The following is a 24023-nucleotide window of genomic DNA, read 5'->3' as shown; positions in this document are numbered from 1 at the left end:
CCTTCTCCTCCACCTCCTCTCATCCTTCTCCTTCACTCCAGTGTCCTCCTCCACCTCCTCTCATCCTCATCCTCCTCCACTTCAGTGTCTTTCTCCACCTCCTCTCATCCTCATCCTCCTCCTCCTCCTCCTCCTCCTCCTCCTCCTTCACTCTAGTGTCCTCCTCCAACTCCTCTCATCCTCCTCCTCCTCCTCCTCCTCCACTCGTGTCCTCCTCCACCTCCTCTCATCCTCATCCTCCTCCTCCTCCACTCCAGTGTCCTCATCCTTCTCCTCCACCTCCTCTCATCCTCATCCTCCTCCTCCTCCACTCCAGTGTCCTCATCCTTCTCCTCCACCTCCTCTCATCCTCCTCCTCCTCCTCCTCCACTCCAGTGTACTCCTCCACCTCCTCTCATCCTTCTCTTCCACCTCCTCTCATCCTCATCCTCCTCTCACCCTCATCCTCCTCCACTCCAGTGTCCTCATCCTTCTCCTCCACCTCCTCTCATCCTCATCCTCCTCCTCCTCCTCCTCCTCCACTCGTGTCCTCCTCCACCTCCTCTCATCCTCATCCTCCTCTTCCTCCTTCACTCCAGTGTCTTCCTCCACCTCCTCTCATCCTCATCCTCCTCCTCCACTCGTGTCCTCCTCCACCTCCTCTCATCCTCATCCTCCTCTTCCTCCTTCACTCCAGTGTCCTCCTCCACCTCCTCTCATCCTCATCCTCCTCCTTCACTCCAGTGTCCTCCTCCTCCTCCTCTCATCCTCATCCTCCTCCTTCTTCACTCCAGTGTCCTCCTCCAACTCCTCTCATCCTCTTCCTCCTCCTCCACTCGTGTCCTCCTCCACCTCCTCTCATCCTCATCTTCCTCCTCCTCCTCCACTCCAGTGTCCTCATCCTTCTCCTCCACCTCCTCTCATCCTCATCCTCCTCCTCCTTCACTCCAGTGTCCTCCTCCACCTCCTCTCATCCTCATCCTCCTCCTCCTCCTCCACTCGTGTCCTACTCCACCTCCTCTCATCCTCATCCTCCTCCTCCACTCCAGTGTCCTCATCCTTCTCCTCCACCTCCTCTCATCCTCATCCTCCTCCTCCTTCACTCCAGTGTCCTCCTCCACCTCCTCTCATCCTCATCTTCCTCCTCCTCCTCCACTCGTGTCCTCCTCCACCTCCTCTCATCCTCCTCCTCATCCTCCTCCAATCGTGTCCTACTCCACCTCCTCTCATCCTCCTCCTCATCCTCCTCCTCATACTCCTCCACTCGTGTCCTACTCCACCTCCTCTCATCCTCATCCTCCTCCTCCACTCCAGTGTCCTCATCCTTCTCCTCCAGATCCTCTCATCCTCATCCTCCTCCTCCTCCTCCACTCCAGTGTCCTCGACCTCTTCCTTCATGTCTTTCTGGATCTATTGTTCCAAAACCCAATACACTGATTTGGGCCCTTTTATCTATCTATTAAAGGTTCTGATTGATGTGTGTTAAATGTTGACTCTTAGTGTTTCCACCTGGGTAATTGTGTGCTAACTGAGCTGAAGCTGTGCTGACTTGAGTGAACAATATTGAATGCTAGTGCTTTCTAAATGACAACATGGTGTAGGCAATGAGAAATGAGGGGATTTGTGCGTAGAGTTTTGCAGTGACAGTTCAACAAATCTGACTCATGTGTCAAAACAGGGGAATGTTGTTTATAGTTAAGGGAAATGGTTGTGCTTTTTGATAAATGGCGTTATGGTTTTCAAATTTTTGTTCAAAAGCCTGGTTATAGTGTTTTAGCAATCAAAACAGTAAGTTCCCAGTGTATTTAAGCCTTGAGCTCTTTCAGTTCAGTGTCCGGTGTTGACTATGTTTTTTTTTGTGTTGTCTATGACTTGTAATTTTTAATCAAAATGTCGACGCATGCCAATCATTTAGTGCACCTAAACTCCGCCCCTTTTGCATGTCACGCCCACATCTCACCATCCAATCAACACCCAATGCATAGAACGAAGTCTCCGCCCCACGTTTTCTTTTGTAATAATCCAGTATGGCCAGTCCAGGACACCAGCTGACCACTTTAAGTCTGGTTTCAGTGTAAACTACAGCATAAAGCTTAAACTTGTAGAGCAGACCATAACAAATATTATTCCTGTAACTTATTATTTTCTGTAACAGCAGCTTTCTATTGTGTTTGTTTTTCACAACTTTCCAAAAGAGGAACATATTATAGAGAGATGGATCGTGGCAGTCAGAAGAGAGAGAGATGTCAAATGTATAGTCACGAATCCCTCCCTCAGCAGCTGAACTAGAAACCCCCTTGGTTTGTTTGTTTTAATGCCAAGATAATATAACAGATGCATAAATAACACATATATTACATAAGTAGAATGTTATAAATGCACATTCAGTTTTTTTTTAAATTAAGATATAAATTGAAATAGATAAAATATACTCATTTGAAATATGGTTTGCTGCTGTGTGAGTACAGTTGTGCATAAAACTATTATGAGCATGTACTGTAAGCGTGTGTCACATTAAAAAAACTTGTGCGGGGGAAGTTCATATTACAACTGCATAAGAAAATCAAATGTTTTCAATTAGAGCTGGCGCTCTACCCAAAGACACTGAACTCTGTGCTCAGAGCTGCAGTGTGTGTGTGTGTGTGTGTGTGTGTTTGTGCGTGTGTGTGTGTGTGTGTGTGTGTGTGTGTGTGTGTGTGTGTGTGTGTGTGTGTGTGTGTGTGTGTGTGTGTGTGCCTGTGTGTGTGGAGGGGGACCCAGAAATCCATCTGCAACATATCCCACATAGATTCATACAGCATTAGGCAATCATGAACAACATTAGGACACTCCACTTAGTCGTCCATGGCTTGTCAATTATTCCATCCATTTGAATTACACAGTTTTAACCTAAACAAACTAATAAACTTAATTTGATCAGTCATTCATAAACGAAACAGGTAAGATTTTTTGCACTCAAAATAATTAAATTTTAATGCAGTTATTCAAAAGGTTTAAATTAGAATCTGCACAAATCTGTTCATAACAAAAAACATTAATTCAGTTAAAAAAGTATGAACATGATTAAAATATGGCTAGCTGTGGACACTAGTTTCAACATATGAGATTGAAACATAGGATTTCTTGATGATAAACATATAAAACTGGTGATTGTGTATCTAAAACACCTTCGTACTATTATTAGTACTATTACAGTAATTTTAACTGTTTCATTCATGTACAGTATGACTGTCAAATATACATCACTTTAAGTTTACAAATTTATTTGTTAAAACTGTGTTATCCAAATGGACTGAAATTATATATCTTGAGTATAGTGTCCAAACAAGGTGAGTATGTTTATATATGTTTTCCTTTCAATTTCAAATGGCCATTTACTATCGTAAATCTCTTTACAAACTGTTATTTTTATGGATCCAGAAAAAATGCAAAAATAATAACATTTTGTAAATCTGAATTTAACTAATTGTTTTTGAGGCATATTTAACAGATTTGTATTTTTAAACATTTGTATTTTTCCATTATTCAGATTCTAAAATGAAAATTTTATTTAGAATCCTGATTTTCGTCTTTAGCTGCAAACTTTGTGATTTCTTCAATTTCATAACTAAATATTTTCTAACTAATTTCACCAAATCTGCTGTTTATAAATGCAGATCCATAAAAATATGCCTCAAATGTACAAAATTCAAATTGCTTTGTCATTTTTCTAGCTCCATATCCATTAGAAGCTGTTAGTCTGTTGAAGTTTGAAGAGTCAGACTGAGTGCCACTCAACGCTTCACACACTGAACACTTTCACAGTGATGTTTGAACAGTGTGTGTTTCTCTCAGTGTGTGTCGTCAGTTCTCTGATTATTCAGACGTGCGTCAGCTCATAGTGTTTGACTGAGAAAACCACAAACACAGAGCGATCACAAACAGTATAAAAAAAATGACCCCTGAGTAAAAAGATGGAAAAGAAATAGGAACATTCATGGACTGTATTAAACAGATTCTAGTTAAATAAACTATATATCAAAAAAAAAATATATAACCAAATTTTTATATTTACATCTGAAAAATCCTTCTTTATCAAAGTCTGTAGCACAAACCAGATCAGTTACAGCTCTAATGCTGGAGGACAGCAGTTGAGTAGATGATGATGATGATGATGAAGATGAAGATGATAATCGCTCTTGATGATTTAGGACGAGAGAGTCTACATGGTGCAGCTGTGAGAAGACAAACTGCTTTCCTCTCGCTCGGATTCTGGGAAAATCTCCCTCTGAAGAACCAGACTGGATTCTGGCCATCATGACTCACTACTGACTCTCCACACTCACACTGCTGAAACAGTCCTGACACGACACACAACTATCTAAAACACAATACCGAGTATTTGAATGCCCTTTAATGCTCTCCGGTTTACTAAATGGGTCACAAGTTCATTCTGATGGGTCATGGACACAAGTTAAAAATCTGATTATTCTCCAGTAATTGTGCAAAATCACGTGTCACTAGTTAGAAGCTAGTCAAATTAGCAGGTTATTGGATGACATGCATCGTCCTCTGAAATTGTGAACAAATCTAATAACAAATCTCGACTACATTAAAGACAGGCTCATGCGGTGATGATAAGCATGACGTAATGTGTTTTTTGCTGAGAGCATCACAATTCAAATGACATTTATGGTCAATTTTCCAAAACGTCAATCACTTTGCATTCGGTTTTTGCCTGTTTCAGATTTGGGACGTTTGTGTTTAATTTTGTAAACCATTGGAGTGCTGTTTGCGTCATGACTTGATGACGCAAACCAATGTAAAATATGATTCCTGAAGAAAGCACTGCTCTAAATCAGAGATGATCAGTGTTCCTCATAAGCTACACACACTTCTGACGTTCCTCCACAGACTCTCTGCATGATGACAAATCCTACGTGTTGGCACCTGACTAACTGGACAAACTTCGACATGTTTGATGTCAACAACAAACTACATTACGAGTCAATTAAGATTTTTTTTATGTTTTTTTCTTCTGCTCACCAAGGCTGCATTTATTTGATCAAAAATACAGTAAAAACTGTAATTTTGTGAAATATTATTACAATTTAAAAGAAAAACTGTATTGCAGTTTCCAAAAACACACAAAACAAAGCAGCAAAAAAAACGTTTTCAACATTGATAATAATAAGAACAATTATTAATAATTGAGAACCAATAATAAATGGTAATAATTGATCATAAAATCCTCATATTAGAATGATGTGACACTGAAGACTGGAGTAATGATGCTGAAATTCAGCTTTGATCACAGGAATAAATTTCAGCTAACTATATATTCACAAAGAAACAGTTATTTTACATTTGTAATAATATTTCACAATATTATTGGCGCTACAGTATTTTTAATCAAATAAATGCTTTATTGGTGAGCATAAGAGACTAAAAATAGTAATTATTCCAGACTTTTGACAGGTAGTGTATACGGGAAGTGTTTTCTCCTTTTTAAAAGATCATATTTATTTCCTAGCAATATATGAATATTTGGCTGGTTTAATTTTATTGGTATTTAGCACTTGTTGTCTTACAGTATCAGAACACATCTGCGACTCAAAAATGGGTTGCGACCCACTAATTGAAAACCACTGACAACTAGATACGTTTTTTTTATAAATATAATAATATAATTTTTCTAATGTAATACTTTGCCATTTTATTGGTATTTGCATGTTTTGAGTTTGTCACATTGGTTTGGTTTTTGGCTCACTTTTATAGTTTCATGTCTTTTATAGTTTATTTTAGTCAAAGTCCAAGTCTCTTTGTTTTGCTCATTTTGGATTATTGTAAATAAACTGCACATGGGTTCAGCTGCAACTCGCCTCAGTGGACTTTCACTACATAAATCACTGTACATAAATAAAGGGAAGGCATTTATTATATCTTGCCTAATAAAGAAATAAACTGTTATGCATTAGAGCCTCTGTTTACTCCTGGTATTAAGATGCGTTTTGGTCGATCGGATCACAAGTAAACAGGGGAGACACATTCCCGTTTACACCTGGTGTTTTAATCCGTGTCTTTTGTCCACTTCCGACCACTTCTGTCCTGATTTCTTCGAGGGGAGGGTCAATGGGCGGGTAAATGTATGGGTTTTTTCAGATCTTTAGATCTAAAGGATGAAATACAGTAAGCTCACACAATTTACACATGAACACAACTGGAGACGACGGAAAAACACACAGAGCATCAGCTTTAGTTTCTGCTCTGAAAGACACAAGACCAGCCGAACGCTGTGAGTGTGTGTCAGAAATCAGGAATGATGAAAGAACATTGTGCTTGATACGTTTTCATCTTCAAAACAAAGTTTAAACCCTGTCTGGCTAGAGCTCTTCCCATAATGTTACCCATGAGATCAGTAGACGGAGAGAAGACGGTCTTTTGTGGCTGTTTGAACACATTCGACCACATGAGCATTTACACTGCGGAAGCAATCCGGTCGAATGCGTTCTCGACGACCTCTGGAAGTGGTTGAAAGTGGACAAGCTCAAAACCGTTTACACCTGCATTTAGCGTCATCAACTTGGGATCCGATTGACCAAAACGCATCTTAATATCAGGTCTGAAAGTGTTCTTTTATATACAATCTTTGTAAATAATGGCACAGTGATGATCTATGGGGTGTCTGTGCTCGGGTGGCTGAGTGCTCAGTGTTAGTGATGCCGTGTGTAAGGGTTGCACGTATGGCAGAGAGTGTATCAGACGCACCTCTTTGACTCTCTGGATCATGGGCTGAAGCCAGTCTGTGTTGACCTCACAGTGACTGTCCAGGAACGTGAGGATGGAGGCCGACGCCGCAGACGCTCCTCGGACACGAGACCGGATCAGACCTGAGCGACACCGACAGACAAACACATTCATTACACATAACTTCATTTTCCCATAACAAACAAGCGCACAAATCAAGCTCATCATTTCACTCAGTAAAAGACTGGGTTGTTTCTCGTGCGAAATATAAATGGGAGTTTTGTGGCATTTAGTCCATGTCTGTCAGCTCCATCATCTATATGCGTATGTCCTCCTTAATGCTGATTAAAGGAACACTCCACCGTTTTTTGAAATAGGGCTTATTCACTTTCTTTCCTACATTTAGATAGGTGGGCAAATGCATTTTTGTCTCAGTGCATGCATTGTTTTAGTTTGACAGGGTCGGCGCTAGCTTAGCTTAGCATAATGAATGGAATCCTTTGTTGCCAGCTAGCATGTCCTGAGTAAAAGTGATATAAAAAATAAAAAAACCCACCTAATTACTTCTTGTGGCCTGCGTATTCACAACAAGTACAAATAGCGATGCAGATTAACACTAGGCGATTTCCTAGGCAGATATTGACTTGTATATTAAGGACTATATTAGGGGGAAGCACAGGCGAAGCACTGCTACTTGGGCGCAGAGATATCACGCCCAAGTAGCAGTGCTTCGCCTGTGCTTCCCCCTAATATAGTCCTTAATATATAAGTCTGCATCGCTATTTGTACTTGTTGTGAATACGCAGGCCACAAGAAGTAATTAGGTGGGTTTTTTAAATTTTTTATATCACTTTTACTCAGGACATGCTAGCTGGCAACAAAGGATTCCATTCATTATGCTAAGCTAAGCTAGCGCCGACCCTGTCAAACTAAAACAATGCATGTACTGAGACAAAAATGCATTTGCCCACCTATCTAAATGTAGGAAAGACGGTGAATAAGCCCTATTTCAAAAAACGGTGGAGTGTTCCTTTAAGCATAAACATTAAGTAGATATACACTACAGTTCAAAGGTTAGAGGTCGGTGAGATTTTTTTATGTTTTTGAAAGAAGTCTCTTCTGCTCACCAAGGTTGCATTATTTCATCAAAAATACCGTAATAATGTCAAATATGAATACAATTTAAAGTAACTGTTTTCTATTTTAATATACTTAGTATATTTTATTATCAATGTTGAAAACAGTTGCTTAATATTTTTTGGAAACCGTGATACATTTTTTACATGATTATTTGAGCATTTATTTGAAATACTTGTAACAAAGTATTTACTGTCACTTTTGATACATTTAATGCATCCTTTCTGAATAAAAGTATTAATTTCTTTAAAAAACAAACTTTTAAACAGTCGTGTGTCTTCTTCAAAGAGGCATATACAATTTCCCCTAGACTAAAGGCTATTGGATTTTTTTTAAGTTTTTTATGTGAATTATTCCTGTTGGAAGCTGTAATTCTTTATGTATGTTTGTTTGTTTGTTTGTTTGTTTGTTTGTTTGTTTAGCACACTGAAAAAAGGTCAAATTAAATGGTTTTATTCTAGTGAAAAATATGATTATATTATTGTAATTTTATTAGTAAATTTGTATTATATTATATATTATATAGTGTAAAAAAAAATATATATATATATATACAGTGTGTGTGTATATATATATATATATATATATATATATATATATATTATCTTTTAATTTATATCAACAAAAATAATTGTAGGTGGTAAATCAGGTAGAAATAGGCACTTTAAGGAAACAATTGCAGATTACAATGTTTTACAGTGTAAGATTGAAACGTTACAAGTGCATAAGAAAGAAAAATATTCGCAGGGGAGATATGAATTCCGAATTGCTTAAATATCTGTCCAATAATTGTACAGCATTTACGGATTCAACATAAAACATTACACGTTTTATCTCAGTATATATGAGCGTGTCCATTTCACACGTACCTTCCCGGCGTTCATTTCTCAGGCAGCGCACCTTTGGGATCTGAGCGAGCAGTCGGCAGTCATCAGCTACAGAGAGAGAGAGAGAGAGAGAGAGAGAGAGAGAGAGAGAGAGAGAGAGAGAGAGAGAGAGAGAGAGAGAGAGAGAGAGAGAGAGAGAGAGAGAGAGAGAGAGAGAGAGAGAGAGAGAGAGAGAGAGAGAGAGAGAGAGAGAGAGAGAGAGAGAGAGAGAGAGAGAGAGAGAGAGAGAGAGAGAGAGAGAGAGAGAGAGACATCAGATTTCCCAGAATACACCAACAAACATCCCAAGAGAGTGTGCAGCACACATGTGCAACATCATTTCAACATGATCATTTTACAGTAATAAACAGGTAAAAATGTAACAGATAAGATACATGTAAACAATCCATGAATGAAACAAATGCGCACACACACACACACACACACGCACACACACACACATAAGCCGTGTCCGCGGCTGACTTTGGAAGAGGAAGGATTAATTACAGCTTGATCACACATCAGGTAAATCTAGACCTCTGGAGGAACCGCAGTGAAAACTAAATGCACTGACAAGCCAGGAATCCAGAAGCAGAACTGGCTCAATTTTAATTGAATGATTTGCATTGTGCGCGGTTGCACTAATGGTTATTGAACATCTGCATTCTTTTGCTGAAGCGGACGGAACGCTGAAAATATCCCTGGAAAATGTTCAGCAGGGCAAAGGGAATTATGTTTTTGCTGAGTTTGCAGCTTTAATTGAATGTGATGATAGACTTCTATGTGTATAGAAATTAAAAATTACTGTTTTAATAAATGTATGTTTTCTGTTTGAACATATTTTAAAATAATTAATTTATTCCTGTGATCAAAGCTGAATTTTTAGCATCATTTCGCCAGTCTTCAAGGTCACATGATCATTCAGAAATCATTCTAATCATGAAACATTACTTATTATTACCAATGTTGAAAACAGTTGTGCTGCTTCATATTTTTGAGGAAACCATGATACATTGCCAAAGTTAGGGGTTTTAATGTTTTTGAAAGAAGTCTCTTATATTCACCAAAGCTACAACTATTTGAGGAAAAATAAAGTACTTTTTTTTAAGGTATCATTAAGGAAATAATTTTTAAGAGGAATCAGAACCAGAATTCCCTATTCAGAATTAGAATTGCATCCCTGTTTCTATGTGCCGAAAAGCTTCTTATGGTTTGTATTGCACATACATAGTGTGTTTGTGTTTTGCATGTGTTAGAGAAAGACGGTGAAGAGGAAGAGTGGCAGATGGTGATGGGGGAGGATTAACCACAGATTACTGTGAGGACAAAAGTCAAGTCACACTCACTCTAATCCAGATGTCATCATGATCTCACGACCACATTCACACTGTGTGTGGATTGTTGTCTGTATTTGTTTTGCGTGAAGAAATTAAATGAGTGGAATTTATATTCAGTGTTAATTACAAAGGAATATACAGCCTCACAATAGAATTTTTGCTTAAATCAGTGCAACTCACTATAATGCTAGGCGCTGTGGTGGATGCGATCGCTACGGTGTTCTGAGTGTTTTACCATGTTGCTTTTAAGGTTGCCAGCATCTTCTGGGTGGTTGCTAGGGCGTTGCTAGGTGATTGCTTACATAGGGCCCTATGAAATCTGTTATTTTCCCCCAAATTCACATGTAAATTTTTCCAAAATTCTGCGGCACAGTTCGTGTTTGAGAAATACTTTGTCTCCTACTTGGCGCACTTTTGTTACCACCACGCTCCATGCTTTTGGTAGCACCATCCACCACCACCAGGCAAACTGAATCCTGTAACCTTTCATTTAAGTATTCAAAACCCACGAGAGACATCAGGCAGACGTTGCCACGCTGCCACGAAGTCTAACAGAGGAATCATTTGGATTGAATTAGTCTTATCGATGCCCTGAAGCAGCGTTTTTGCAGGAACCACCCAAACTGACTGGACTCACAGCAGGACTCACGACTTGGTACCAAGTCGGTACTGACATTTTTTAATCGTGACGCTTTGAGCATTGTTGAGCGGAATCGTAAACACTTCTGATTGGCCATTGTGTTCACACGCTCATCGGATATGTCTGTGGTTGGCTACAATGGGGCTAGGTTTGGGGTTAGTTACTAGTAATTATGAATATAATGCTGTTATTACTAGTAAGTAGATGTAACATATGTACTACGTCATCTTAAAATAAAGAGTTACCTAATAATGCACCTAATTAAAGTGTTACCTAATACAGGGACTTTTGATTTATTCATCAAAATTTTGCCAATTCTGTGACATTCAGTGTTATTTAGTAAATACAATTTTTTTGATTCCTCCTGCATTGTATTGCGGGAGACTCAAGCCAAAAGAGCTCACCAGCAAGTCTCTGTGATATTCTGATCCCCATTCCTCCATCTATGTAACAGCACACCTTTCCTCAAAAAGCCTCATGATCTGAGGTTTCATTCATGCCTGTTCATTTTCACAGTTCACCATTCATTTTCAGGTTTTTTAACCTTTATGTGTTGGTATTGCAAAACAAGTTTTTTTTTTCTTTGTTAAACAACGGCTTCTTTGTGTCATGTTTCAAAACTAATTTTAGTCTACATGTGCACTATATACTTACCTTTACTCCCTAATTTTTTTTTGAAAATTAGAAAAGTAAAACTTATCAAAAAGCAATCCTGATCATTACATTTGGACTTGTTAAGTCTAAGGGAAAAAAATTAGCAAAATGTTTTTATAAGTACCTTGAAACATGGACTAAAGATACGTTTTTTTTTGTTTCAAGGATTTAAAATTTCCGCTTAACCAAAATATGTTGTGCGCCATGACACAAAAGACAGCCGTTGTGGTTAAAACAAGTAACACAAAAATATAAAACGGGTGCTTTTACAATAGCAATACATAGAGGTCATCAATAAAAAGGAAAATTAAAAAAATGGTCATGTAATCTTCTTTGAACCACTTGAGATGGACTGACCCAGTGGTGAGAAATGAGTTTAGGGTTGCCAGGTCTTCATAACAAAACAAGCCCAATGGCCAATCACAAATAGACCAAAAGTAGCCCAATGATCATACTCCAAACATCAAAACATGCCATTCCCAAACCTAAAATACATATTTTGCAGTCACTGTTATGTAAATTGAAAACCACTAAATCATAGTGATCATTAACACAGCTCAAAGGCTCCCTATTAGTGGCCCTCCTTCACAAAACTCAACATGTAGCACGGTTTTATGATTGGTAGAATATTCAATATTTCAATGCAAACATTTCAGTTAAATTTATGCCACGTCAAACCATGGCGACTGTTAAAAAGTAGCCCAATTCCATGAGAAAACTGCTGACTTGGCATCCCTGATTGAGTTCTCAACTCAACGAGTTTACATGTGAAGCCAAGAATGGTAACCCATATTCAGAATTTGTCTTCTGCATTTAACCCATACAAGTTAGTGCACACACATTAGAAGTAGTGAGAAGTGAACACACACTGCAAGCCAAGCACACACACACACACACACACACACACACACACACATACACCGTGAGCAGTGGGTAGCCGTTTTTCTGCGGCACCCGGGGAGCGATTGGGGGTTTGGTGCTTTGCTCAAAGGGAATCTCAGTCATTTCGGTATTGAGATTTAAACCCGCAACCTTCAGGTTACCAGTCTGACTCTCTAATCACTAAGCCTAAGTATAATCAGTAGCAATAGCAATACTTGCCTTAAAAAACAGGACTTAAATGAGATATACAGCGTGAAAAAGCAAGAAAGTGTCCTGCTAATGAAGGAGGAGTGTTAAGACTAGCGTTAACAGGATTTAAAGGTGCAGTGAAAATCCTGCCTTACCCTTCAGAACACATTTGCTCATGTGCAGGTTTACATGTCCAGCAGAATGAAAACATTGCAGCTTCAGCATGAAGCCTGGCAGTGTTTCAATCCGGTGCAGTGAACCCGTCAGGACAGCTGCTAGCTGGCACCTCTGAGGCTCATTTGTTGGAGGTAATTACATTGAATAATCATGGCCATTCACAAATACACACAGAAACAGGACAGCTGGCTAGAGCTAAACCTCCAAGCTCCTCGCCGCCATGATCAACACCCCCATCTGCATGTACATGATCTGATATTGAGAGGGTTGTCAAGCTTTGGCTGGTGGATTCAGTAACGGCACTGTGTGGGGAAAAGCATCTTTCTTCATTGATAGCAATCCAAAAGTTGTTTTGTATGTACAGTTCTTTCACATCCATCGTGAAAACCTGACAATAATGTTCAGTTTGTTTACCTACGTGCAATGTAACTAATAATGGAGAACTGTAAAAAGCATATAGTCTACTTAAGTGCAAACTGAATGTAATGTTTTCAGACACTTAATTGCATGTTAATTGCAATTAAATTAAAATGTATTATAGTTGAATTTTATATAAAATTCAATTAAGAGTGTTTTATTGACCCACTTAAGAAGGTCTTAAGCACATCTTTATATGTAATTGCATAATTTGATCGCCTTTGAAATATGGTTAAAGTGTGCTGCTAAATGTACTGGAAAGCATTTATGGCAAATTGAATATGCGATTGTGTAAATTATTGAAATATTTACTTAAAATCTCAATAGGTACTGCAAGTAATTATTTTAGATCAAAGGGGTTCGGCTGACAAAAAAAAAGTCGGGAGTTGATGCATTAAATATCATTAAAAAAAATGACATAATCTTTTTAAAACCTGAACCAAAATGAACAAGGACAATAACCTGTTAACATTATTACCATTTCTTTTGTGTGAGGTAATTTTTTATTAGTAAATGAATCATTCATCAAACCTGGCGCATTTTGTAGTTTATCCAGCAACAAACTAAAAGCTCATTTAAATTATTGAGGAGCTTTCTGTTCTGCCAACAACCCTGCGCTCCTCCATCCAGATGTGCCGAGCAACACATATTCCTCTGACTCTGATAACAAAGACAAATATACAGTTCAAGATACTGACTGTTTGAGTCTGACTAGATGCAGGTCTTGCGAAACTCATGAACTGAGCAAAAATCAGCCTGCAAACTTCTGAACAAACTCATTGTGTAAGTTTAACATGCTTTGAAATAAACTCACAACTTCTAATCTTTGGGCATGTCTGAGGTCAGTGAAATCTTTATAGCTTTAGTGAAATGCAAGTATCGATCTGAAATGCAAGTATCAAGCGCGTAACGCAAGTAACTTTGAGGGCGGGTCTTGGGCTCTGTTGCTATCATACCGGCGGGATAAATGACTCTTGCGCCCGGCGCAAATCTAAAATGGGTTGGTCTGAAGTAGCTTCATTATTCATAGGTGTGGTTTGGGCGTAACGTGAAATAAACCAGTCAGAGCGTCATCTCACGTTCCAGCAGACGCGCTTTTTCCATAGCGGATTCCTATTATAACGGCGGATTTGCCAGGCGCACGCGAGGAGCTGTTCACAGCCGAGGAGACCGTCGTTCTCTTCAGGGCCGTAAAACACAGAGAAGTGAAATTGGGGATGGAGAAACACACCCAAATTAGCTTCGGTTAAACAGGCGTATGATAATTTGGCTAGATTTATGCCTATTTTTTATCATCTTCAAGGACACAACAATGATTTCCCTCATGTGGAATATTTTTCCTTGTAATTATGTATGGTTTGCAAAAATGGGGGCTGCTGCGTCTGTGTAGATGAGAGAAGCAAAGTGTATGTGCACACGCTACATTATGGCCAAGCATGTGCCCTTAAAATAGCATCTGAACGCGCCACTGAAAAAGCGCCACTGACTTTAGACTAGGTTTTTCCTGATCAGTGGCGGAATTGTTTTCTGAAACTGCAAAATAGCACCAGGGAACGTTTGCGCCGAAACACGCCTCCTCTTTTCGCTGAACCGCCCCCGGGAGCGCAAGTTCATTCCCTAATTTACCGACGTGTGTCTGTGGAGGGAAAAGTCTGCAGTACGTCGGATGCAAAATAGCAATCATACATACGTTGATGTACAAAGACAATTGCGCTGGGTGCAAGATAGGGCCCAGTATATGCAATAATAATTTTCTTAGTTTAGTATTTGTGTCTTTTTCAGTACAAATATCTAAACACTCTTAAATCACGATACATTTACAAGAGAAGCAAAAAGTATTGCTCTCTGAAAAAAATTATGCTTAAAGGTGCCATATGTCATGTCTGGCAAAAAAAAATCAAGTCATACTCCACATTCCATACCAGATGGGGGCAGTATACCTCCAGAAAGTGAATTGGTCTATGCTCCGCCCCTACCTTCTTAGCTGCACATATACAAGTTAAAATAGGGACAACATCTATTTAGAGTGTTACGCTGCCCGCCTGAAGCTAATTTAGCAGCATATATCAAGTTTGATTTTCATTAGCAATACCACTTCTAGCTAAGTTATCATTAGTCACCAAAAAACATTCGGTCTCATTACACCTTGCAATGTTTTCCGTTACGTTTCGTGCGTCCAGGGTGTGTAAAGCAGAAGCAGCCTGGCCAGCGGCGGAGTATGCGCGATCCGTGAGTGCTGAAGACGTTCTGCACGGCTTTGATGGGTGCGCAGGAGGACACAAATGGGCGGCGACAGCTTCTTCCAGTGGCGGGAGCTTTTTCCTCAGCGCCGTCAACAGATAGAGCGTTACTAAAACTGTATACACCGCCGCCGACTTGAGCTGCAAAGAAGCTCTGGCCGCCCTGTCAAGGACGCTTGTCAAAAAGTACGGGGAAACTTGACCGCTCTGAATATAGTGAGTGAGTGCGCGCGCGCGCGGCCGGGGCTCGCTCTCTCTCTCTGCTAGTTCTTAGAGGCAGAAGAGCGCGTGCGCGCTTAAAATGTCATATTTTGGTATGATCGTTCACCCGCCAGTGTGGCGGATAGCTTTTTGAGATTTTATTTGTGCTTCAGAGCGCGTTTTTTTCCCTGCAGCGGGTGGTGGTAGGGGTCTCTTGCCAAGGGCTTCAGCCATCCTTCCGCTCTCTTCCCTGAACTGAAATGTAGTAGTGGGCTGTACTTTCCACATCAGGTTCAAGTACGCCCACAAGCCGTGCGAGTTATTCGTGTATTGCATGTTTGGCTGGTGGTTATGTTGCCCGTATACCGCCTCCCATGGCCAAAACTGGTATTACGACACCTGTCGGGCCGTGGCTAGTAATGCTAATGCTAATTAAGGTTGATATCTCTGCAGCACTATAACTTGACATTTTTTTAATGACATCATCGCCCTTATTTCTTCTCATTCTTTTGATGTGTGTAGCTCATTTTTGGGATATTTTTACCTCAATTGTTACATATGGCACCTTTAAAACAAGAAAAAAAGTATCTGTCAATAGGCTAAGAAAAATTACACCATTGGCATTTTGTTCTTGTTTTAAGCATAAACTCACTTAATTTTAATCCATTTTTTTTTTCAGAAAGCAAGACTTAAAGGTCCCGTTGCATGCGATTCCATGTTTCAAACTTTAGTTAGTGTGTAATGTTGCTGTTAGAGCATAAATAATATCTGTAAAATTATAAAGCTCAAAGTTCAATGCCAAGCGAGATATTTTATTTAACAGAAGTTGACTACAAAAAACGGCTCGATTGGACTACACCCCTCTACTTCCTGCATTAGTGACATCACCAGAACCGTTTCTTGACTAACCTCCGCCCACAGGAATGCTCCCTCAACTCTACTGGCTACTTGCGCACTTCTTATAACTTAGCCTACTGTGTTTACTCAGCTCTTACGGTGATTTTCTGAAGTAAAACTGACGCTTCATCTTTTGTGTGATGTACAATAAACTTTATTAAACTCATCAGTATATGTTTGATCATCATTCAGACAGCAGACTTGTAGGCTATTAATAAATAATGGATACATAGCCTACAAGCAGATGACAAATACGTTTTAATAACCGTAATTAAACTACTAAACCAAACCTGTTTCATCTCTATACAGCAATCTGACTCTGTAGGCATTATTGTCCGACTCGAAATGAACGCCGTTACTGAGAGTTTCTGATATTATCATCATTCCGTGAGATGAATTTTTCCTGACAGACTGAGCGCGAGCTCATGAAGCTCCGCCCCCTGGGTCGTCCAGCAGCAGCTTATTTGCATTTAAAGGGCACACACTGAAACGGCTCGTTTTTCTGAGCCCCAAAAAATGTCAATTTAAACATGCTGTAAAAAATGATCTGTTGGGTATTTTGAGCTCAAACTTCACATACACACTCTGGGGACATCAGAGACTTATTTTACATCTTGTGAAAAGGGGCATAGAACGGGACCTTTAATATCTAATGTCATTTTGCATCTCTAGTAAATCTATCTTGATTTAAGAATATTTAGATATTTGTACTGAATAACAAGACAAAAATCATTTGGACGATTTAAATATGTACTAACATTTATATTAATCTATTGATACAGTGCACTTATTGTGCACACGTTTTTACATTGTATTTATGTTTAAAAATATATATATCTGCATGTAGTTACATCTATAATGATACTTTTAACCCTTTCCTTACATCTTAACCAACCCATTAACCTATACCACCAAATAGCAGCGCAAGTTGAACACAATAAACACATTGTACCTAAAAATTTTTTTTAACATAAGTACATAGTAGTTAAAGACAGCTAATATAAAGTGGGACCAATCAGTTTTGCAGTGTATTCACTGTATATGATTAGCACTGTAAAGACTGCTCTAGATAGTAGGACTGTGCTCAGAATATCGATACAACGATACATCGTCATGAACTCCTGACGAACGATGCGCGTATCGATACAGCTTCTGTATCGATACTGTTGTGCTTATGTAGCCAAATCAGGGCTCGAATTTCGGCGCAGGTATTGCGCATAATTTTAATCATTCCTGCACTTTAGCATGTAGATTGTATGAGTAAATTAATCCACACAGACTATACAATCAGATCAGTCAATTTAAAATGTCACAAAGAGCGTGAAGCCTTGTTTGTACTTTCGCCTGGCTCCGCAGCGCAAGTCTCCGCTGCCTGCACGCGCACCTCCCCAAACGGACGAGGCGTTTATACTCGACGCGCTCACAAACAGATTGCGAGTAACAAAAGTTATTTTTCGCGGATTATATCACTTTAACAAACAAAAACACGCAAAATTATGTCAAACATTTCGGTCTTGTTGAGTATCCTCTAAACACAGTCGGTTATGTCTTCAGCATAAACGCATGATGGGACAGTATAATGAAATCAGGATCCGTGCACTAGCTCTTAAAGGGACAGAAGCCATATGTGTCTGTCATTTAATATTGTTGTCAAAACAACAAAAGATAGTTTTAATTTGAAGAATTTGGATTAATAGCATATGTATTTAATTTAATCAGGACTAAAATACTACTGTTTTATTTTGCATTTGATTACTTTATTCAGTTTCTAGTATTTCTGAATACTAGTGCTAGACCTATTCAAAAAGTTTTCTCTTTATTGGTAGGCTATCTTTATTCTATTGTATTTATTTGCGCTACTGAAGGAAAAGCCATTTTAAGCTTTTTTGTGACAAGTTTTTTATTTCATTTAACTCTTCGTTTTTTATGACAAAAACTAAATGGTTTTTCAGTGATCACAACTGTTATAACACTGGTTATAAAATAAACATATATTACTGTTACTAAACTCTGAAATTCCAAATTGATCCATATCGTGATACGTATCGTATCGTGGCTTTAGTATCGTGATGCGTATCGTATCGTGACATTGTTGGTGATACACAGCCCTACTAGATAGGCAAATCTAGTAAATCCAGAATTTAGTTCAGAAACCTGACATAGTTCCTGTAACTCATCAGACATGAACCCTTGAAGCAATCAGTAGTGGAGTCTTATCTCATTTTCAGTTGCTTGCATCTCTGCATGTATGTGTGTGTGTGTGTGTGTGTGTGTGTGTGTGTGTGTGTGTGTGTGTGTGTGTGTGTGTGTGTGTGTGTGTGTGTGTGTGCGTGCGTGTGTGCGTGTGTGTGTGTGTTCTTGAATAAAGCACTGCCTAAGCTCAACACATGATCTCTGTAAAGGGAAAAAAGAACATTTTCCAACTTCATGTCTCTCTGTCGCTCCACAACATTAATCACAACAGAGCTGCGATTCTGATTGTGCCGTTTGTTTCCTCACCATGACAACAGCAGGGCCGGGTTCAGCCTTGGCTCATAGATGAACATAGAATGAGCAATAGTTATAAAGAACTACAGCTAATGCGTCCTCAGAGGTCAAATATGAGCACACGCAAGTGCGGGAAACACTTTGTCATCATTCAGTGCTTTCATACAGTGCTTTTGTGTGTGTGTGTGTGTGTGTGTGTGTGTGTGTGTGTGTGTGTGTGTGCGCGTGCGTGCGTGCGTGCGTGCGTGCGCGCGTGTGTGTGTGTGTGTGTGTGTGTGTGTGTGTGTGTGTGTGTGTGTGTGTGTGTGTGTGTATGAAATTAAATGAAGCTCTACTTACGGTCAGAGCTAAAGTCGTCCACGAGAATAATCTCCTGTATCAAATGAGGCGGGCTTCTCGTTAGTACACTGAAACAAAAAGAAAAGGGTGAATAACAACATACATACCATATAAAAAGGCTAATGCATTATATCTTACTCTAAGTATTAAACTTCAGTGTGTAACTTGTCTGTTGTTACAGACATGAATGAAACCTTAAATTATGCAGGCGTGGTTGGGCTCTTTTTACTTGCGCACCTCGTAACAGCCTAACAGATGTCTATAAAACCACGGTGATCGCAGAGCAAAATGCCTTGTGAAGAAGAATTGCACTTTAGCAGACTTTTAAAAAGACGACTTGTTAGAATATACTGAATGTGATGTTAAATGAAAATGTATTATAGTTTAAATGTAATTCAAAAGCAAATAGTAGAATGCTTTTTTTGACCCACTTAAGTACATCTTTATATGAACTTTCATAATTATTTCTATTGTCTTTGAAATATGTTTAACGTGCACTGCTGAATGAAGAGACAAGCATTTGTGGTAATCTAGAAGACTTTAATGCCACTCCAAATTTACAAAAAAATGAGCTGAATGTTAAAATTGACCGGAGTTCTCCTTTAACTTTAAATGTTATATCAAATAAAACACTACATTTAAAATGATAATCAAGAACTTTAAATGTGCTTTAGTATATTAGTCAGTACATCAAAATAAGTGAACTTCAAAATTTAAAATGTAATTTAAAGTAAAACTTTTAATTTGACTATTACAAAAAGCTCATTAAAATGTGCTCATTTTAAGTACACATAAGTGGCCTTTTTATTTCATTAATATTATATTATCTGCAAGTAAAGGATTTGGAAATAGGTATGTGTGTGTGTCTGGAACAGCTCTAGAAACTGTGTGTGTGTTCGACTCTGGCCAGGCTGTTACCTTTTAATAGTGCGCAGCAGGGTGGAGCGCGCCTCATTGTGAAAAGTGATGATGATGCTGGTGGGCGGCAGGTCAGGGTCAAAGGTCATAGAGGCACATCTGTGAATGCAGCAAACACACACACACACACACACACACACAGGGGTTTCATTGTCACGGCTGTGCTCACAATGGTAGACAGTTGCATTGCCATAAGGAGTGGATTTAAACATGGTCACATAAGTTAAGCAGAACTGAGAACTACACTAGGGTAGCGCCATATCACATTTTTGACAGGAATGAAAACTGTTGTTTAGCAACATACCGATTTTTCAGCTGACGAATAAACTATCTGTATACAATAACTCCATAAAACAGTTGTAAGTTGTGAAAATGATGTGATCTAGGACCTTTATACATTAAAAAGAATGAACGTCTATCCCTCACAGCCTCGTTTTCCTCTGTTAAAATTCAATATGGCGTCTAACCTGACTAAGGTCTATTGGTAGCTGAACGCTGTTGTGTTCGGGTCAGTTTGACCCGCATTCGATTTTCAAACTGCTTGAAGATCAATGGTTCAAATATGTATTAACTATGTATATCAATTCTTGAAATTGTGCGAATATTCCTCATTTAGGAACTAGATAGATGTGATAAAATAGATGTGTTTTGGAAAGGAGTCAAAAAAAGGGCAAAAATCAACACTCTGAAAAACTGGTAATCCGGTAAAAAAACAGAGAACCTTTATTGTAGACGTCAAAGACTAAAATTTGAAATGCATGAGAACTTATAAAAATTTAAGACACAAAAGTTTACTTGAAATTGAAGTCTCGTCTTCTGATTCACTCAGGGAAAATTCACTGATTCTTTAGTTGAGTTTCATAGTAAAAAAAAGTCTGTCAGCGGATGTTTTCTGTTGTGTGAGAAACCCATTTTACACTGACAATCATGTGAAATACTATTTATGCTTACTAGTAGTTATTTGCACCTTAGTGTGAAAATAGGCACAACAAATAGTCATGACAATTTATGAAGAGTTCAGATGCAAAAGCCTCTAAGTGCCATCTGAAATTTTCTTCTAGAATGATCATTTTTATAAAGCTTGTATATTTAAGTTCAGTAATTTCACTTAAATGACAATTAATAGGTAATTTGCATTGCCATTTAAGTGAAATTATTGAACTTAAATATACGAGCTTGATAAAAATTATCATTCTTGAAGAAAATGTCAGATGACACTTAGAGGCTTTTGCATCTGAACTCATATATATATATATATATATATATATATATTATATATATATCCCAAAATAATAGAAATAATACAGTAGAAATGGGTGGGAATCATTAAATTTCTCCCATATTTTATCTTTTAAGTCTACAACAGTGGTCTTCTGTTTTTCCATGAATCTTAGGATGTTTCATAGTGTCGATTTTTGGTGAATTGCTTGGAAACTAATGTGGGTCTATCTGACCCCAGGACAAAAGTTTTCCCAGTCTTTTAACATAACAGAAGGCCTGAAATAGCCAAAATATTTAACAAATGAACATATTACCGATAGTGGCGTGTGTCTCGGATGGCGCGTTCGCTGCCCAGCCGGTCGCTCTCCTGCAGGTTGAACGCATGTTCCCTGTAAGGATCTTCACCTGCTTTCAGCTGCTTACTGGACAGAAAGGCCTTCTCATCGAACAAGCCCAAGAGTTGACCCTGCTGCTCGACCTTTGGTGCACGAGTCACCTGACAGACACACAATTACACACGCTGGTGAGTGATGCTGCTCAACACTGGTCACAGAGATTACACAGGTACACTATAATACATCAATCATTTTACTGCTGTGTTATAAGTCATTTATTAGGCAAGCATCACTGTTGCTATAGCTCAAACTTAGTGCAATCTCCTATAACCCTACCCAGTCAACCGTCCGTTTCGTTTTTTCCGTATGCTCCACTCTTCATTTGTTGCCATGGTTACCAATTATGTTGCACACCTGTTTCTGGTTGGATTTGTTGTTGTCTTGTGTATTTAAGCCCTGTCCATTGTCCTCTAGTCAGTGACTTTGAGTTGAAGCCAAAGCTGTTACATCTTTGCACTCCTGCGATTCCTGTTATTTGGATTATCTTTATTTATTAATAGTTAAACAGCTAATATTAAAGTCCCCCTGTAGTCAATAATTGTATCCCTTAAATCTCATCTTTGATCACCAAAATGACATATTTAAACGTTTTTTCCTAGAAAAAAATTCTTCATACCTTAAAATATCTTGAATGTAACTCGACACCCATGCCTCATTTAGTATACGCGGTTCTATGAATATGCAAATGAGCCCCGCCTCCACTCACTCACTCAGCTCAGAGATCCACTGTTTGACAATCACACGTTGATCTGATTGGTTACAAGTTAGTTTGTGACGTCAGAAACACCAGTGATTTCAAAGCGTGTTTTTGAGACTGTCTTTGGTTCACTGCAGTTTTAAGGAGGAAATACTCAGCAATGGAGTTGATTTATGAATTTGTACATGGTTTGTCTTAAAGCATATTAAAAACACCACATAGACATATAAACTACATTAAAAGCTGGATTTTCACCCACAGGGGGACTTTAATATCCTCCTCTCCCTGCTCCTTCATCTCTGTCTGCACAGCCAGCGTGACAAATATCTAATGTCATTTTGCATCTCTAGTAATTCTATCTTGATTTAAGAAGGTTGAGATATTTTGTACTGAAAATAAGAAATCAATCTTTGCAGTGTGGCTTTTCATTGTTCAATATTTTCTCAGCCTGATAGAGCTTATATAACTTTTGATCTATGATTTATGCTTGCTGTTAAGCTATAGTGGCAAATCACACGGGCATAAATCACATGATACTCTAAATACATTAAAATTCCACACGCGGACCTCAACACTGGATATGTGAAATATGACAAGGGTAACAATCAACTGAACAGATTATTTTGAGTAGAGGAGAAAACACATCATGAAATTACAGCACAATAAATTACAAAACAACAACAACAAAAAAGTAACTAATACTGAATAAAATGTGTATTTTTTGCCACTAGTCTGAAAGAAGACACGTTATGGAGGCAAAACAGCCCATATTTCCAAAATTGACCGGTGCATGAAAACAATGGGTAGCTTGCCTAAAGGTCAACCATGTTCAACACTTACAAATGCAGAAAAATGGGGCTAAAAGAAGAAGAGAATCAAGCTGTGAGACGGAGATATAAGTGGAAGCATTCATGCGCTATCGAGAGAGGCTTAGCTCAGAGCGACCTCACCTTACATTTGTGAAGAAGTGAAAATAGAGCTGAAAATCCCACATTCCATAAACACTTTGAGAAAGAGCAGCGGACGCTTATAGATGCACTTAGAGCTCCAGAGACCTGCTTTATCCAGACCTGTTCATGAACCCGCTGCGACTCAGTGAACAGGCACTGTTAGCTTACATCTACAGCTTAGCTCAGATTTATTTTCAATAAATATGCTGCCACTTGGTAATATTATAAGAAACCATGGAATTAGTTTCCACTGTTATGCTGAAGTGGCATAACTGTGAAATCTCGAAATTATACAAGTTGGCAGAGTGTGTTAAAGATATAAAATATTGGATGACCAGTCATTTTCTAAAATAAGACTGAGGTATTACTAATTGGAACAAAAACCTGTACACACAATCTCTTAGAATATAATCTGCATTTAGAAGGATGTACTGTTTAACCTCTACAGTTAAAGACATGGGTGTTATTAATTAGCATGACAATTTCATATATATATATTTTTTTTACCACAGATTAGGGCAGCACAATTAATTGAAATGAAGCTGAAATCGTGTTTTTATTAATTTAGCCGTGAAATATTACAGTAATATTTCCTAAGTAATCTTTATTTAGTAATAATAATAATTATTATTATTATTTTATAGCCATATGATGCATAATTACAATATTTTGGC

The 24023-nt window shown here is 38.6% G+C and overlaps 1 protein-coding gene across 1 annotated transcript in view; it reads right to left on the bottom strand.

Moving 5' to 3' along the window:
- galnt16 (UDP-N-acetyl-alpha-D-galactosamine:polypeptide N-acetylgalactosaminyltransferase 16) overlaps window positions 1-24023 on the bottom strand; it is a 63813-nt gene that overhangs the window by 29584 nt on the left and 10206 nt on the right. Inside the window, exons 2-6 of the mRNA XM_081347944.1 lie at window positions 21622-21803; window positions 20087-20185; window positions 19169-19236; window positions 8712-8777; window positions 6727-6848 (exon numbers count right to left, since the gene is read on the bottom strand). Of these exons, the coding sequence (XP_081204070.1) occupies window positions 6727-6848; window positions 8712-8777; window positions 19169-19236; window positions 20087-20185; window positions 21622-21803 (537 nt within the window). The remainder of the gene's footprint in view (window positions 1-6726; window positions 6849-8711; window positions 8778-19168; window positions 19237-20086; window positions 20186-21621; window positions 21804-24023) is intronic.

Source organism: Scardinius erythrophthalmus (assembly GCF_964197995.2).
Source record: "Scardinius erythrophthalmus genome assembly, chromosome: 19".
Taxonomy (NCBI): domain Eukaryota; kingdom Metazoa; phylum Chordata; class Actinopteri; order Cypriniformes; family Leuciscidae; genus Scardinius; species Scardinius erythrophthalmus.
The sequence above is the reverse complement of the archived record's forward strand: the minus strand, read 5'-3'. Positions and strand labels throughout refer to the sequence as shown.